The sequence below is a fragment of the Rhinoraja longicauda genome, chromosome 4, assembly GCF_053455715.1.
Source record: "Rhinoraja longicauda isolate Sanriku21f chromosome 4, sRhiLon1.1, whole genome shotgun sequence".
NCBI classification, from domain to species: Eukaryota; Metazoa; Chordata; class Chondrichthyes; order Rajiformes; family Arhynchobatidae; genus Rhinoraja; species Rhinoraja longicauda.
This window is the reverse complement of record NC_135956.1, coordinates 80,438,762-80,458,018: the sequence shown is the minus strand read 5'-3', so window position 1 is coordinate 80,458,018 and position 19,257 is coordinate 80,438,762. Positions and strand designations below refer to the sequence as shown.

General features: G+C 44.0%; 1 protein-coding gene across 1 annotated transcript in view; it reads right to left on the bottom strand.

Moving 5' to 3' along the window:
- Positions 1–7,862: 7,862 nt before the first annotated feature.
- The window catches only part of LOC144592918 (hepatocyte nuclear factor 4-gamma-like), a 140,865-nt gene continuing 129,470 nt past the window's right edge, over positions 7,863–19,257 (bottom strand). Inside the window, exons 8-10 of the mRNA XM_078398185.1 lie at positions 17,024–17,260; positions 11,677–11,799; positions 7,863–9,430 (exon numbers count right to left, since the gene is read on the bottom strand). Of these exons, the coding sequence (XP_078254311.1) occupies positions 9,306–9,430; positions 11,677–11,799; positions 17,024–17,260 (485 nt within the window). The 3' untranslated portion in view covers positions 7,863–9,305. The remainder of the gene's footprint in view (positions 9,431–11,676; positions 11,800–17,023; positions 17,261–19,257) is intronic.

Below are 19,257 nucleotides of genomic sequence, written 5' to 3'. Positions count from 1 at the left end.
GTGCTGTCTGCATGGAGTTTGTCCTTCTCCCCATGACTGTGTGGGTTTTCCCCTGGGTACTCCGGTTTCCTCCCACACTCCAAAGATGTACAAGTATGTTTATTCACAAAATGCTGGAGTAACTCAGCAAGTCAGGCAGCATCTCGGGAGAGAAGGAATGGGTGACGTTTCGGGTCGAGACCCTTCTTCAGACTGATGTCAGGGGGGCGGGACAAAGGAAGGATATAGGTGGAGACAGGAAGATAGAGGGAGATCTGGGAAGGAGGAGGGGAAGGGAGGGACAGAGGAACTATCTAAAGTTGGAGAAGTCGATGTTCATGCCAATGGGCTGCAAACAGCCCAGGCGAAATATGAGGTGCTGTTCCTCCAATTTCCGGTGGGCCTCACTATGGCACTGGAGGAGGCCCATGACAGAAAGGTCAGACTGAGAATGGGAGGGGGAGTTGAAGGGCTCAGCCACCGGGAGATCAGTTTGGTTAATGCGGACCGAGCGCAGGTGTTCAGCGAAGCGATCGCCGAGCCTGCGTTTGGTTTCGCCGATGTAAATAAGTTGACATCTAGAGCAGCGGATGCAATAGATGAGGTTGGAGGAGGTGCAGGTGAATCTTTGTTTCACCTGGAAAGACTGTTTGGGTCCTTGGATGGATTTGAGGGGGGAGGTAAAGGGACAGGTGTTGCATCTCGTGCGGTTGCAGGGGAAAGTGCCCGGGGTTGGGGTGGTTTGGGTAGGAAGGGACGAATGGACCAGGGAGTTACGGAGGGACCGGTCTCTGCGGAACGCAGAGAGGGGAGGGGATGGGAAGATGTGGCCAGTGGTGGGGTCCCGTTGTAGGTGACGGAAATGTTGGTGGATGATATGTTGGATCCGCTGGCTGGTGGGGTGGAAGGTGAGACCGAGGGGGATTCTGTCCTTGTTGCGAGTGGGGGGAGGGTGAGCAAGAGCGGAGCTGCGGGATGTAGTTGGCTTTGGTAAAGATTGTAAATTAGCCTCAGTGTGCAAGATAGTGCTAATGTACGGGGATCGCTGGTCGACGCGGACTTGGTGGGCCGAGTTTATACAGAATTGTGCAGATTCTTGATTAGTAAGAGTGTCAGGGATTATGGGGAGAAGGCAGGAGAATGGGGTTGAGGGAAAGATAGATCACCAAGCGCAGGCTCGGCGATCGCTTCGCTGAACACCTGCGCTCGGTCCGCATTAACCAAACTGATCTCCCGGTGGCCGAGCACTTCAACTCCCCCTCCGATTCCCAGTCTGACCTTTCTGTCATGGGCCTCCTCCAGTGCCATAGTGAGGCCCACCGGAAATTGGAGGAACAGCACCTCATATTTCGCCTGGGCAGTTTGCAGCCCAGTGGTATGAACGTCGACTTCTCCAACTTTAGATAGTTCCTCTGTCCCTCTCTTCCCCTCCCCCTTCCCAGATCTCCCTCTATCTTCTTGTCTCCACCTATATCCTTCCTTTGTCCCGCCCCCCTGACATCAGTCTGAAGAAGGGTCTCGACCCGAAACGTTACCCATTCCTTCTCTCCCGAGATGCTGCCTGACCTGCTGAGTTACTCCAGCATTTTGTGAATAAATCGATCATCCATGATTGACTGGCGGAATAGACTTGGTGGGCCGAATGGCCTAATTCTGCTCCTGTAACTTATGAACCTATGTTTCTGTGTTGTATTTCTAAATTAAACTTTAAGTGCTGCAAGGTCTGCTCTGTTGTATACAATTAGTGCACAATACCCTGGTTTTTAAAAGCAATAAGTTTATGCAGCTATGGACCCTGGCAGAGGACACGTGTTGGTCTTGGTTACAGCTGTGCGCTCAACACACCTTTTTCCAGTGGATTAGCATGTCTTGTTTTTCTTTAGATTCTACAAGTGCTGGGTTCTTGCAGGAATAATAACTCCATCAGAAAGGTTACTGATGATGAACATGACGGCAGGTCAAACTGCAGTGAACAAATAGTCAAATTTAACTTGGAACAAGGGATATTCTTAAATTCCCAGCAGACGGATGCCTTTCCAAAACAATACCCATGACAAAGCATTCGCCACCATTGGCCGAATAAATTCAAAGGGCAGGCAGCTTGAATGGGTTAATAAATTAATGAAGAATCAAGCACAGGTGAATTAATAAATAAGGTAGGGTGGAAATTCAAATTAGTAAATTGATGCAGTAGATCGAGCATAATTAAATTGACAAATTGATGGAAGTGCAGGCCTGCCAATCAGTTACATACAGCAGCTGGAATGAATGAGTTACTCTTCTACAGAGAAACATCCATGGGCAATAGAGCATCTTCTTGTGGGATGTAGCGAACAAATTGATGAGAAACATCAAAGTACTTATTAGCTGCTTAATGCTGCCATCTTCCTGGTTAGTTCATGTTGGGTTGACACCAAAACGACAAAGATTTAGACTTTAGAGATCCAGCACAGAAACAGGCCCTGACCAGCGATCCCCGTATGCTGGCATTGTCCTACGCACTAGGGGCAATTTACAATTTTACTTAAGCCAATTAACCTACAAACCTGTACGTCTTTGGAGTGTGGGAGGAAAGCGGGGCACCCGGAGAAAACCCACGTGGTCACAGAAAGAATGTACAAACTCCGAACAGACAGTACCTGTCGTCAGAATCGAACCTGGGTCTCTGGGGCACTAAGTCAACAACTCTACCACTGTGCCACTGTGCCACCGCACAAGATGCAGAACTTGACTGTGAGCCTTGAGTCCACGTGGTTCACAGCTCCATTCTTGTCATTGGTACTTCCAAGTCCAATTTTGATCAGATTCCTTAAGGCCCTGTCCCAGTTTGGCGATTTTTTAGGCGACTACAGGCGACTAGGCTGTCACCGCACGGTCGCCGGGGTGTCGCGGGCACGGTCATGAGTCGTCTCCAAAGGGTCGTAGCGTTTTTCTGGTCGTCGCTGGATTTTGTGAGGCATGAAATTTTTCGGCGACAGTTGGTTTGACGCCAATGAGCGTTGCTTGACGTCTCCTGACATGGGCGCTGTCGTAGGTTGGCGCCAGGTGACGTAGGTTGTCACCAGGTCGTCACCAGGTGATTAAGTTTGTCGCCGGTGCTGACTTCAGCGAATTCCAAGTGTGGACTTGATCTGATCATCCATCAGTGTAATGTGTCCATAAATTATGTTAGGTTTGTATGTTTTCGCACTTGTATTCTGTTTAAAGTTTGAATTTAAAGTGTGAAGTTTGAAGTTTATTGAAATTTATTGACATTTATTACAATATTTTTGTATGCACTGTTGTATGTTCTTATCAACCTTTAAAAAAAAAATTGTTCATATATCATTAAAGGAAATTCTTGACATTTTGACGGAAAATTGATGTATGAAGTTATTGTATTTCAGAGTAGTTTCTCAAGGCATCACTTTGAAATAGTCATGATGCAGAATGATTGGAAACCCTACCGTACACCCCCTTTTATAGGGAAAGTGGGTGAAACGTGAATTGTCTTCAGTTGTCTTCAAGGTCATAGCTTGTCGCGGGTGGACGTAGGTTGACTTCGGTTGTCGTAGGTGTCGCCTCTGTGGTGGCAGGTTGCCGTAGGTGCGGTCGTAGGTGGACGTTCTACTTGCGACGGTTGGGACGCCAGTTGTCGGTAGCTTGCCGTAGCTTGATGTCGACTAGGTGGTAGGTTGTGTAAGAAAATAACTGCAGATGCTGGTACAAATCGAATTTCACAAAATGCTGGAGTAACTCAGCAGGTCAGGCAGCATCTCAGGAGAGAAGGAATGGTAGGTGGTTGTAGTTTAGACAATAGACAATAGACAATAGACAATAGGTGCAGGAGTAGGCCATTCAGCCCTTCGAGCCAGCACCGCCATTCAATGCGATCATGGCTGATCACTCTCAATCAGTACCCCGTTCCTGCCTTCTCCCCATACCCCCTCACTCCGCTATCCTTAAGAGCTCTATCCAGCTCTCTCTTGAAAGCATCCAACGAACTGGCCTCCACTGCCTTCTGAGGCAGAGAATTCCACACCTTCACCACCCTCTGACTGAAAAAGTTCTTCCTCATCTCCGTTCTAAATGGCCTACCCCTTATTCTTAAACTGTGGCCCCTTGTTCTGGACTCCCCCAACATTGGGAACATGTTATCTGTCCAATCCCCTAATTATCTTATATGTTTCAATAAGATCCCCCCTCATCCTTCTAAATTCCATTGTCGTAGGGGGGGTCCAGTCACCGTTTTTTTTCGGCGACCTGCTACGACTGTGACGGTCGCCGGCAGTTGCCTTAAAAGACGCCTAACTGGGGCAGGGCCTTTACTCCCCTCCACACAGCAATTTGACATTTGCATGCAGCTCCAGCTAAACCCATACAAATCTGTCCTCACAATCAATCAACTCTCACTTGCCAGCAATGCTGAGAAGATTTATGCCAGCCCACCCCACCTTTCACCAAGAGGTGACTGCAACTAGGTGACCAAATCAACATCAAATACATCTGTTCTTACTATATCCCAAGAATAACTAAGTGTTGCATCAGTGTCCTACTACCTCAGATGCAAACCTTAGGAACAATGCATGACCTGGCTCTTTCCTAACACTGTACCTCCATATGGATTTCTGTCATCTAACTTGCCATCTGACAATTCAGTGGATGGTTCTTTATGTGCTATGGAGGGCCCGGTGCCAAGTTGGAGATACTTTTGCCTGAATCGCAATAGATTGTCCTGGTCTGCTGTCCCATGTTCTGAAAGGAAGGTCAAAGGTCCAGAGAGGTGTGGCGGCTATCAGATGCATTGCTTGAGACAGTGGTCACCAGCAGGGAAGCTTCTGCACCTGATCAGTCCCTCCCCACCATCAGGGCTGCAGGCAGCTGGGAATGGAGTCTTGGCTGGTTCCCTGGGGCCGCTGCCCGGCTGGGAATGCACAACAGACCCCACTGAAGCTGCCTCAATGACCGTGAGGAAGACGGAAACTCCAAACCTGCTCGTGTCCAACTTGTTCCTGGGGCAGTTTTGTGTCCATGCGCCTGGCACCCAAAACTCCAAAGCATTGGGTGGCGCAGCAGTAGAGTTGCTGCCTTACAGCAAATGCAGCGCCGGAGACTCAGGTTTGACCCTGACTACGGGCGCCGTCTGTACGGAGTTTGTACGTTCTCCCCATGACCTGTGTGGGTTTTCTCCGAGATCTTCGGTTTCCTCCCACACTCCAAAGACGTATAGGTATGTAGGTTAATTGACTGGGTAAATGTAAAAATTGTCCCTAGTGGGTGTAGGATAGTGTTAGTGTGCGGGGATCGCTGGGCGGCGAGGACTTTGTGGGCCGAAGGGCCTGTTTCCACGCTGTATCTCTAAATCTAAAATCTAAATCTAAAAAATTGCATCACCCAAGCTGCTCCGATGTTAAATCGTCAGCCGTTCCCCACTCTGCTGGTTCTCCAAATCCTCTCAATGCACCACTATTTAATACCTCCTCAACCATCCCTTTAACAACCCAGAGCTGGCAACTAGGAGGTAGGCAGAAGAAGGGTCTCGACCCAAAACATCACCCATTCCTTCTCTTCAGAGATGCTGCCTGACCCGCTGAGTTACTCCAGCATTTTGTGTCTCCCTTCGATTTAATCTAGTACCTGCAGTTCTTTCCTATAGGAAGCAAATGCAATAGCTTATCTACCAACCTGAAAACAGCAGGGGAAGTCTCACAGCCTTCCATGTAGGATGTTTTATTCATAAATCATTTTAAAAAGACCACCTGCCCTGCATGTGCAAGGCCCAAAGCAATGTCAAGGCCCAAAGGAATGACAAGCAGACAGATATGGATCGTAATAATAGGACGCAGGATGAATTAGATTCATTGAAAGGTGAAGGAGCCTATATCTTCCAAGGGCCCTGACAGTCTGACATTGGATATTTAGTTTAGAGATACAGTGCGGAAAGACGCCGTTCGGCCCACCAAGTGCATGCCCATCCCCACACTGCAGGTTCTCCAAATCCTCTCAATGCACCACTATTTAATACTCCCTCAATTTAATACACCGATCCCCACACATTAACACTATCCTACACTCAGGACAATTTACCAAACCAATTAACCTACGTCTTTCGAGTGTGGGAGTAAACCAAAGAACTCGGAGAAAATTCGCGCAGGTCACGGGGAGAACGTACAAAACTCCATACAGACAAGCACCCCTCAGGATCGAACCCTGCTCTCTGGTGCTGTAAGGCAGTAGCTCTAACGCTGCGCCACCATGCCTGGCCTGTGCTGATATAGGCCTGGGAATCATAGATAAGAAGGAGAAAGTATTCATAACTCATTCCATCTAGCTTAGTTTTGTAAACCTTTTGGCCGATGGGAGTCCGGTTTGTGTTTTAGTAACTCGTCATTGCAGATTGTCTATCAATAACTTTTAACCAAGTTTTATCTGAAGTTGATAAGTTACTTGGATGCAAGTATAGATGGGTTGGCTAGTAAATTTGTAGACAACTCCAGAACTGGTGGAGATGCGAGCGGTGAGGAAGGCTGTCAAAAGTAGACGGGGGATTATAGATCTGCTACAGAAATGAGTGGAGAAATCGCAGTCCGAGTTTAATCCGAGCAAATGTAAGATGTTGTACCTTGGAAAGTAGAATGTAAGAGGAAAGAATACAATGGTAAGACCCTTAAAGCATCGATGTACAGAGGGATTTAGTCCATGGCTGCCTGAAAGTGGCAACACCAGCGGATAGTGTGGTAATTAATGCACACGGTATAATTACCTCCATCGGTCCTAGCATTAAGTATAAGAGTCAGGAAGTCATGTTGCAGCTTTGACGCAACAGCCTCTGCCTCAGAAGGCCTTGGAGGCCAATTCTCTGGATGCTTTCAAGAGAGAGTTAGATAGAGCTCTTAAAGACAGCAGAGCCAAGGGATATGGGGAGAAGGCAGGAATGGGGTACAAATTGTGGATGATCAGCCATGATCATAGTGAATGGCGGTGCTGGCGCGAAGGGCCGAATGGCCTACTCCTGCACCTATTGTCTATTGTAGGACGTTGGTTAGACCACATTTGGGATATTGTGTGCAGTTCTGGTCGCCCTATTACAGGAAGGATGTGGAGGTTTTGGAGAGGGGGTTTACCAGAAGGTTGCATTGATGAGAGAGTATTAGCTCAGTGGAGTGGTTGGACAAACTTGGACCATTCTCTGGACCATTGGAGGGAAGACCCGATAAAAGCATGTAAAATTATGACAGGCCTGGAAATGGTAGAGAGTCAGAATCTTTCTCCCATGGTGGAAATACCAAAGACCCTGGAATATTCAACTAATTTTTACAATGCACAATTATATTTAAAACCGTGTACTCTTTACATTCCAGTAGTGATTTACTTCCAGGGCATGACTATAAAGCGAGAGGGGCAAAGTTTAAATGGGATGTGCAGTGCAGGCCCAGTTACAGGCATGCAAGTGACAGGTATTTATCAGTCAACGCATCAGTTCCTGCTCGCTCCTTGCAATTGAGCTGTTGCCCCTGGTTCAGAGTTGGTGGCTTCTGCTGATCAAAAGCCTGGAACTAATTCTGGATTTATGACGCAAGGCTCCAAAATGGTTAAGAAAATAATGGTTAGCAAACATCGCCAACCAAAACAATCTCACCTTTAACGACTATGCATGGCAGTGTCATTTTAAGATTCATTGGGAATTACGAGGCTTTCAAAGGGGCAGTCAACCATTAACTGTCCTTCTTGACCTACTTTACAACTTAGTGAAGGCAATGTAGAAATGCACTGAACAAATCATCGCTATAGTTGACATGCAATTAACATCCATAAAAGTCTCAGGAATAATAGGAATACCAGAGCTACATAAAATCAGTTATTGTTCACCACTGAAAAGATATTAACATTTATTTGTATTTTACCATGTGAAGAGTAGGATTTTTCTGCAAGTACATAAAATGTACTGAATATTCAACTCATTTTTATAATGCAAAAAGATATTTAAAACTCTGTACACTTCGCATTCCAGTATTGATTTACTTCCAGGATTTGATCATTTTTGAATCATTCACAATAATTCATACAAAAATAATTTCATTTATAAAATAGATCATTCCATCACAATAAATTACAATGATTATCCATTTACTCACTATATACAAACAAGAAAAAGTCATAAAATAGTTTCACCCCGTTTACACAAGGTAGATTAAAAAAATGCATTCAGCAATTTAAGGCAGTTCATAGTCAAAAATTATTGGAGCAAAGTCTAGTCACCAACCATATTAAAAGATCAATTTTAATTCAATATAAAAATTTGATATTAGTTTGGAAGATAATTTAATTTGATCTGCCACTGATTTCATAAAAAGGTAGAGAATAGTAATGGTTCTTGTGAAAATGAATTGTATTGCTTTCTGCCTGGTCAAGTAAGACCTGGCATGCCCTTTGCTGCCGGTGTGAAATATATCAGAGATAGTAGATGAAATGTGTAGGAAGGAACTGCAGATGCTGGTTTAAAGCGAAGGACACAAAGAGCTGGAGTAACTCAGGCAGCATCTCTAGAGAGAAGGAATGGGTGACATATCGGGCCAAGATCCTTCTTCAGTCTAAAGAAGGGTCTCGACACGAAATGTCACCCATTCCTTCTCTCCAGAGATGCTGCCTGTCCCGCTGAGTTACTCCAGCTTTTTGTGTCTATCTTCAGAGATAGTAGAGTAAGCAATGAACTTAGATAGCACGATTCAACGCAGGAACACTTTTTAAAACATATGTATTATTCCTTTTTAAAATTGCTTGGTATAATGATACTGATTGGAATAACGGAAATTTGAAATTTTGCAATTATCTTACTTTGGTTGTGTTACCACTTTGTAACCCATGTAGTAATTTTCTATAAGTGCTTTCTTTAGACATCTTCATGTACATCAAAGCTCAAGAGAAGCTAGTGGTTCATAACATTATCAACTATGACACAATTCTTTTATTCCCTGTCAAACATCGTAATTATTGCTACTTTAATATGTAAAATAGTAAAACAGCCACCTATTTTAAAAATGGTTGAATTTAATCTACAATTTATAAAAAATTATGACGTGATAAGTTTATCCTTTTTCAAATAGCTTTAAACAAAATCTCTTTAAAATATTAACCTGAGATTGCAACATGTGTTTAAGACTTCTTGCTTCTGCAGTGGCATATTCCATTAAAACAAATTGTTGGCAAAGTCATGAAATTAGTGGAGTATTGTACAGAATGGCAGTGTTGCTTTCTACCCATGGCTTGATTCAGATTCTGTAATTTAATTCATCTTTCTCGTATTCAACAGGATAGAAAGCACAATCTGTCATTCTTTACGTTTGGCATCACAAGCCCTTTGGTTTCGGCAACGGACCTTGCTGAGAAATAACGGAAAGCTGATTTGAAGCAAGCTTGTATTGCTCTTGTCCTGAACCTTGTGGAGGAGATGGTAGTGGTGTTTCTGGTGTAGCTGCAGAGAAGGATACAGAAAATGCAAAGCTAAAATAATCGTTTTTTTATGAAAATATATTTTAAAATATCTGAACTAAAACTTAAGTCAAGTCAAGTCAATTTTATTTGTATAGCACATTTAAAAACAACCCACGTTGACCAAAGTGCTGTACATCTGTTTAGGTACTAAGGAAAAAATGAAACATACAGTAGCACACAAACATAACAGCACATACAAAACAGTTCACAGCGCCTCCTCGATGGGCCTCAAACGCTAGGGAGCAGAAATAGGTTTTGAGCGTGGACTTAAAGGAGTCGATGGAGGGGGCAGTTCTGATGGGGAGAGGGATGCTGTTCAACAGTCTAGGAGCTGCAACCGCAAAAGCGCGGTCACCCCTGAGCTTAAGCCTAGACCGCGGGATAGTGAGTAGCCCCAAGTCGGCCGTTAGAGAGGTGGGTTAGAAGATTTTTGATGTGGGGGGGGGAGTATGTCCATTTAGGGCTTTATATGTGAAAGGGCTTTATATGTTAAGCTAGTTATTAACCCTGGACAATGAGAGGTTCCTCTTCCAACAGGTCCAAGTATGCTGCAAGTCCCCAATATACTCATCTTACAGAATATAGCACTTCTCAGAGTTACCCAGTTGATGTATACATTCAATTAACTTCTCGTGGTGTTTGCCTGGCAGATTATATCACTACTTCTGACTTATTGTCATAGTTTAGAGATACAGAATGGAAACAGGGCCTTCGACCCACCGAGTCCACGTCAACTATCAACCACCCGTTCACTCTGGTTCTGTTATTCCACTTTCTTATCGACTCACTAAGCACTTGGGGTAATTTACAGAGGCCAATTAACCTGCAAATCCACACGTCTTCGGGATGTGAGAAGAAACTGGAGCACCCAGAATGAACCCATGAGGTCGCAGTGGGAATGTGCAAACACCATAGCAACCAAGGTCAGGATCGAACCTGGGTTTCTGGTGCTGTGGGGAAACGGCTCTACCACCTCAGTCACTGTGTTGCCCTCTGGAGCTAAAGGGGATTCATTGATGATGACAATACTTATTTACATGAGCCTCTAAGGGGTTAGTACAATGGGGATAATTCGTCACTTGTTACCCAGATGTAAATTGGAAATATGTAGTGCAGCATTTCTAATTTACAATACATCTAATTTAGTTTAGTTTAGTTTAGTGATACAGCGTGAAAACAGGCCCTTTGGCCCACCTAGTCTTTGCCGCCCAGCGATCGCCGTATACATTAGTTCTATCCTACACCCGACCAACAATTTACAGAAGCCAATTAACCTACATAACTGCACATCTTTAGAATGGGGAGGAAACGGAAACACCTGGGAAAACCACACGGTCACAGAGGGAATGTACAAACTCCGTGCAGACAGCACCCATAGTCAGGATGGAACCCAGGTCTTTGGGGCTGTAAGGCAGTAGCTCTACCGCTGTGTCACTGGTGCATCTACTACTCTGAGCCCCTGGCTGCCCGCTAAGGCTATCTAGATCTCTATCCAATTCAGATTTGTTCTCCCCAACACTCCCCCTCTCTGCAACTTAAAATACACTTGTTCAATTACTATTCTAGTTTTGATGACGGATCATCAACCTGAAATATTAACTCTTTCTGAGTGTCCAATTCAGTATCTCCATTATTGTTTGTTTATGTTTCAGATTTCCACCAGCCGCAGTTGTTTTCCATTTCACTGGCCATTTCTCTCTTCGCAAAACCTTCTTTCAAATACATTGTATTTGACTTACAGTATCATAATGCAATAGCAATCTATTTGCTGTGAAAATATTATATATTAATTTAGTTTAGTTTAGCGTTTAGAGATACAGCGCAGAAACAGGCCCTTCAGCCCACCGAGTCCACGCCGACCAGCGATCCCTGCACATTAACACTATCCTATCTACACTAGAGACAATTTACATTTACACCAAGCCAATTAGCCTACAAACCTGTACGTCTTTGGTGTATGGGAGGAAATGGAAGGTCTCTGAGAAAACCTACACAGATCACGGGGAGAACGTACAAACTCCCTACAGACAGCACCTGTAGTCAGGATCGAACCTGGGTCTCTGGCACTGTAAGGCAGCAACTCCACCGCTGTGCCTTGCATGTAGTTACTTCCTCATTGTTATTACTGCATTGGTATTATTAAGGATGCTAATATTTTCATTAAATTCTCAAACTATTGCAGACTACAGAAAATTGGTAACGTTAAAATGAAAGGAAAATACATACATATCTGTTGACTGTGAGTTGCTGTAGGAATTGAACTGATCAAAATGGTTTGGCCTGTTATGGGATCCTGGGCTACATGAGGGTTTAAAGGATGATGGAGATGGCTTGCTTCATTAGTTGTACCTGTAAAAGGGAAAAACAGAAATACAACCTATAATACGTGTAGGAAAAACTGCAGATGCTGGTTTAAATCGAAGATAGACACAAAATGCTGGAGTAACTCAGCGTGACAGGCAGCATCACTGGAGAGAAGGAATGGGTGACGTTTTGGGTCGATAAATTAGTGGACATAATAATACATCTCGAAATTAACTCAAGGCATAGAATTAACATACGTAGATCAAATTATTGTGGGCACACAAATGAGTATCTTCTGGCAAAATACACTGAACTTTTAAAATTGCAAATAATCGCGATGATTCCACACAAGCTTCAAACATTTTCTATCAGTCTACATATTCTAAGGTGTAAACATCAGCGTACTTTTCTAAACACAACATTCATTAAAATCACAAAAAGCTACCAATTATTAGTCAAAGTGCATTCACATACACGTATCGTACAAATTAGAATGGAGGCCATTTAGAATGGAGATGAGGAACAACTTTTTCAGTCGGAGAGTTGTGAATCTGTGGAATTCTCTACCTGAGAAGGCAGTGGAGGCCAATTCTCTGAATGCATTCAAGAGAGAGCTAGATGGAGCACTTCAGGATAGCGGAGTCAGGGGGTATGGGGAGAAGGCAGGAACGGGGTACTGATTGAGAATGATCAGCCATGATCACATTGAATGGCGGTGCTGGCTCGAAGGGCCGAATGGCCTCCTCCTGCACCTATTGTCTGTTCCGTTATTTAATAATAACTGATAATAGCTGATCTGATTGTAATCTCAAATCCACATTCCGGTATATCCACGGTAAAACTTAACCTCCTTGCTTACAAGAATCTATTTACCCCAGCCCTTAAAAATATTCAATGACCCTGCTTCCATCACTCTTTTACAAAGACTGATCCAACTCAACGACAAGTTCGCAGATGCCACCACCGAAGTAGATTTGATATCAAATAATGATGAGACGTAGTACAGAACGAAGATTGAGAACCTTGTAATTTGGTGCCAAGACAACAATGCCTCCCTCAAAGATGGACACAAAAAGCTGGAGTAACTCAGCGGGACAGGCAGCATCTCTGGAGAGAAGGAATGGGTGACGTTTCGGGTCGAGACCCTTCCTCAGACTGCCTCCCTCAATGTCAAGGCATAGGAGAATGTGAGTGAATTCAGGAAGTGAAGCAGTACACACACAAGCAGTACATTGATGGCATATTGTAGATATTGTTGAAAACTTGTTGAAAAAATAAATTTCACCAGCAATTTGTGCTGGACCAGCCACATCAAACCTATGGCCAAGAAAAAATTCCAATGCCTTTACTTCCTTGAAATTGCAGAGAGTTGTGGACATCATGCAAACCAACCTCTCTTCCATTAACTCCATGTACTGGATGTTTGTGTTGTCATTTGTGAGCGGAGCACCAAGGCACATTCCTTGTATATGCATACTTGGCCAATAAACTTATTCATTCATTCATTCACCTCACGCTGCCTTGGCAAGGCTGCCAGCATAATCAAGGACCAATCTCATGCTGATCACTCTCTCTTCTCCCCTCTCCCATTCGGCAAGAGGTACAGAATACACAGGCCTCTAGATTCAAGGCCTGTTTCTTCCCCGCCGTTATCAGGCAGCTAAACAGTGCTCTCGTCAGCTCGAGAGCGGTCCTGACCTCCCATCTCCCTCAGTGGAGACCTTTGAATGACCTTAAATCAGACCTTATCAGACGTTATCTAGCACTAAATGTTGTACCTTTATCCTTTATCAGTACACTGTGGACGGCTTGATTTTAATCATATGCAGTCTTCTCTTTGACTCAATAGCACACCAACCAAAACCTTTCTCACTCTACCACGGTACACATAACTATAACAAACTAAATCAGAAGTAAACTCTCAGACAGAAACAAAATATCACCATGTATCTCTCTTAAATGAATGAATTGTTATATTTCAACTATGACTTCAGGTTCAAAAGACTTTTCCACAAGGGGAACTATCCTTTCCAATATGGTTCAAAGGCAGGCAGAACCTTTTTCACCAGGGTAAAAATGTCCCCTGGTGGACATAACTTAAGGTGGACATAACTTAAGGTGAGGAGGACAGAGCCTAAAGAAGAGTAGGAAAATAACTGCAGATGCTGGTTTAAATCGAAGGTAGACACAAAATGCTGGAGTAACTCAGCGGGCCAGGCAGCATATCATATCATATCATATATATACAGCCGGAAACAGGCCTTTTCGGCCCTCCAAGTCCGTGCCGCCCAGTGATCCCCGTACATTAACACTATCCTACACCCACTAGGGACAATTTTTACATTTACCCAGCCAATTAACCTACATACCTGTACGTCTTTGGAGTGTGGGAGGAAACCGAAGATCTCGGAGAAAACCCACGCAGGTCACGGGGAGAACGTACAAACTCCTTACAGTACAGCACCCGTAGTCAGGATCGAACCTGAGTCTCCGGCGCTGCATTCGCTGCATTCGCTGTAAAGCAGCAACTCTACCGCCGCGTTACAGACTGAAGAAGGGTCTTGACCTGAAACGTCACCCATTCCTTCTCTCCTGAGATGCTGCCTGACCCGCTGAGTTACTCCAGCATTTTGCGTCTACCTTCGAGCCTAAAGAAGATATGCACGGCACTTTTTGTTTACACAGAGAGCAGTAGGTGCTTGGAAATTGATGCCGGGGGTGGTGGTGAAAGCAGGCATGATAGTGGCATGCAAGAGGCTTTTGGGTAGGCACATGGATATGCAGGGAACAGGGGGATATGGATCACGTGCAGGCAAAGGAGATTAGTTTATCTTGGCATCATGTTCGGTACTGACATTGTTGGTCATAAGGCCTACTCCTGAACTGTACTGTTCTATGTTCTATGTATGAAATCACCTGTCACTTTTCAGGCTATGTAAGCATTGCCGATCTAATCTTTCCCCCAAAGCCAACTCGCCCATGGCAGGCATTCGTCCCATGAACCTTTCCTCTGAACAGCTTTCAGCACGTTAACATTCAAACATACAAACTGTGAGTTGATGCTGCAGTAGTTTGTCCATGCGATTGCTAGAATGTACATAATTTATGAACCATCCTTATGAAACTTCAACTTGAACACAGAATGTGACAAAGGTGAGTTGACGCAATCACTGCATGGAGTTAATGATCAGCTGTGTTTGCTTAATTTTTAAGAGTAAAATGATGCAAATAATAGGGCAAAGAATGGAAACAAATACTTGTTCGATTAAAAAAAAAAGAATGATTCCATGGGTATGGGTCTGCAAAGTAATGTCACAACTCAATCCCATCATTGCTCAGATTGTCCTAATTATTGCAACTCTTGAGATGAATAAAAACACTATCCGGTCTGGAATGGAATGATCCGAAAATTTCATGAGAAAGAATGGTGACATTTCATGAAATGCATTAATGAGATGTCTGCGTTTTCAACAACAGTTGCGCTGTGACTAAGGTGGGATTGTAAATGCAATATTTGTGAGAACTATAATCACTCAACCACTGAACTTTGCATCATTTCAGGCTAGAAAGTGGCACCGAGATATTGCCACTTATTATTAAAAGGTTAATGCTTCCATTAAAATGTTGAACAGTGTATAAAATCTGCACTTATGTAATCGTCCATATGCCAAGTTCAATTTTCAGATCAAGGTACCAACTAAATAAAAGACCTTAAGTCAGAACATCTCTTAACAGCTTGCATCCATATTCCAGAAGCAAGCTGGGTAAGTGCAATAACAGTTCTGATCATCATTTTCCAAAACTCTGTGGTAAATAACATTAAGCCAGAAGACTGGAAGTTATAATAAGTCAAGGGTAAGCTATCATATTCTAGATTAGTTTATCTTAATTAACTATTGTGGGCGCCACAATGGCATAACCGGTAAAGCTGCTGAATCACAACACCAGAGAGCCGGGTTCGATTCCGACCTCGGGTGCTGTCTGTGTGGAGTTTACATGTTCTCCCTGTGACCACGTGGGTTTCCTCCAGGTGCTCCAGTCTACTTCCACAAACCATAAACATGTGGGTTTGTGGGTTAACTGGCCACTATATATGGCCCCTAATATGTAGACGATGCAAAAATGGGATAACATAGAACTAGTGCGAATTGGTGAATTATGGTTGATAGACACAAAGTGCTGGAGTAACTGCACTTGTTTTGCTTGTGCTACAGTATGCAAACCCATTGACACGATGCATCAGAGTGATAGAACACAAGGAATTTCTTACACAGTGTTCTAATTTCACGAGTTCCAAATTGGCAGAGCAGTAACATTTCATTACAGGAGAGGAAAATGTCAGCAGGATAGTCAACCTCTGCTTGAATTGGAGGAACGGTAGAAAGAAGCATTGGCGAAGGAATGGGAAAGGTTCATCATTCTCTGAACCACTCATCCCTGGGGAAAAATAGGACGCTAATTACAAAAAAATGGAGCAGTGTTTCAGAGTATAAATCACTTTTCTTTCTGGGAAAACATGGCAACTCTAATCTGTGAAATTAGTGCTGTGGGTTTATGTGGAACTCCATTGAACACACATCACAGAAAGAACAATCAACACAACTTCACATTTGAGCCGCTCCCAGCCTTCCTCATCCAACATAAACACGTAACAGTGTTGGAAGGAACTACGGATGCTGGTTTAAACCGAAGATAGACACAGAAGCTGGAGTAACTCAGCGGGTCAGACAGCATCTCTGGAGAAAAAGGAATAGGTGACATTTAGGGTCGAGACCCTTCTTCGGACCATTTCTCCTACCCATCATAAGAGCATCTGACTTACACTTTAATGTTCCAAATACTCCTTTTGATTTCATGGATGTTATTTCATAGTAATTGTTGGAATTTGCTAATTCGCAAAGGTGAAAACTCTCTTTTTTTCTCCACTGCATCAAAACTATTGCTAATTTCACAAACCTTAACTGGCTTACTCCTCAATCTTCTCTTTTCAAGAGAAAAAGTAACCCACTGTGTTTTAGATTGCAAGAAAACCTCAACTTTGATGAGGTTTGAGGATTTTGTCACCACGGCAGAAAAGCACTTCAAGTGTATCTGGGTATCTATCGGATGCAGATGATTTGACAATTCAAGAAGTAAATACCCAGCAAAATTATTGAGCTAAAGAAGCAAGGCATGAAAACACTGGAGCCTCTGAGGGTCACAAAAGATTAATTAGTAAACAGGCTTGTACAAACTACTCTTCAGCCGATAAGGAACAAACATCACATACCTCCCAGCAGCATTTCTTGGAGTAAGTTGTCAATCTTAGCTAGTCCAAAAAGTTTGACAAATTGAATTTGTTCAATCATTTGCCAGGTTATACTCTGAAGAGTTGGCAAGAGCAGCAGCAGTTCCCCAAATCGTCCTCGAGAATCATACTGCCGATCGTTAATGTAATCCTCCAGACTCACTTGCACTTGGTAACGCATGCTCTTGATTTTTGTTGGATCATTTAGAGCTTTTGCATCTGAAAGAAAATAATTGAAGATGAAATCAAATGTACGCACATATTTGTAACTGGGAGAAAAACAACAGCATCGGAAGTTCAGTGAGGACAGACACCGATCAGCCAAAACATTATGACCTGATGAGCCAAAACATTATGACCACCTGCCTAATATGCTGTTGGCCCTCCGTGTGCAGCCCCATACGCAGCAGGGTGCGATGCACTGTGTATTGTGGCACATTCCCCCCGTGACCAGCATTAAAATTTTCTGTGACTTGTGCCACAGTAGACCTTCTGTCGGTTCGGACCAGACGGGATAGCCTTCGTTGCCCTCGCGCATCGATGATCCTAGAGCGCCCAACACCCTGTCGCCGGTTTGTGGTTTGTCCCTCCTCGGACCACTGTTGGTAGCACCCCACAAGCCTTGCCGTTTCAGAGATACTCTGACCCAGTCATCTGGCCATAACAATTTGGCCCTTGTCAAAGTCGCTCAGGTCTTTACTCCTGCCCATTTCTCCTGCATCCAACACATCAACTTCAAGAACTGACTGTTCGCTTGCTGCCTAATATATCCCACCCCTTGAAAGGTGCCATTGTAACAAGCTAATCAATGTTATTGATTAACACTTCACCTGTCAGTGGTCATAATGTTTTGGCTGATCGGTGTATGTATTGCTCAATACAGCTGAGTTTACAGGTTGAAGATTGGTTTAGTAAAATGTTGTTAGCAAAAATAATGTGCTGTTGTGCTTGTGACATATTTTTAAACAGAAGAGGCGATATTGCAGCCGCTGCAATTAAGGGACAAAAATAGGGGCTGCATACTTGTCATTTACCAAATCTATAAACTCACCACATTGCCAAGCTATTGAATTAATACTCAGATTTCTAAGTAAAACCTTTCAGGCTTAATTTAGTTTAGAGATATGGCATTGTCCTTCAGCCCACTAAGTCCATGCTGAACATTGATCACTCACTCATTCTAGGTCCATGTTATCCCATGTTCTCATCCACTTCCTTCACAGGGGCATTTACAAAGGCTAATTAAGCTACAAACCCGCACGGCTTTGGGATAGACAATAGGTGCAGGAGTAGGCCATTCGGCCCTTCTAGTCAGCACCACCATTCAATGTGATTATGGCCGATCATTCTCAATCAGTACCCCGTTCCTGCCTTCTCCCCATACCCCCTGACTCCGCTATCCTTCAGAGTTCTATCTAGCTCTCTCTTGAATGCAATATGGAAGGAAACCCATGCGGTCACAGGGAGAACATGCAAACTCCGCACAGACAGCACCCTAGGTCAGAATTGAACCTGGGTCTCTGGCACTGTGAAGTGGCAGCTCTACCATCTGCGACAGTCTTCCCCCCCATCCCCACAGGTGCAGATCAGGCTTGACCAGATGGAGCCACAAAACAGGCTTCAGAAGCCGTATAGTGGTCGCCTGTATCCCGTGCCTGTCGCGCACGAGAGGTAGGAACTTACTGTCGTAAGGAGCAGAAGGAACTGCAGACGCTGGAATCTTGAGCAAAACACAGGGTGGTGGAGGAACAATGGGTCAGACAGAATCTGGGGAGGGAATCAACAGGCGACATTTTGGGTTGTGGCCCTTCTTCAGTCTGAAGAGGTGTCCCAACCTGAAACCTCGCCTGTCCATTCCCTTCAAGATGCTGCGTGACCTGCCGAGTTTGCCGGCACTTTGTGTCTTACTATCTGGCGGCCTACCTCAGATCCATCTACACCCAGTGAGCCTGTGAAAGGATTTCACGAGACAGTTTTTGCAGCTCAGAGGTTTTCTAGAATTATCATTGGTTGCACCAGATTTTAGATCTAATCCATTGCCTGAGGCTGTGTGGGTTTGAAAAGATACACTGTGGTACACCACCAGTCATTTCAGAGCCATGTTCCCACCCTTAGCTTGAACCTCATGGTGGTTTACAAATGTTCAAAAGACTCTGAGAAGCATTTTCTTTCAACTTCTTTCAATCTTGTTTGGAATCATATTTAGACAACCGTCA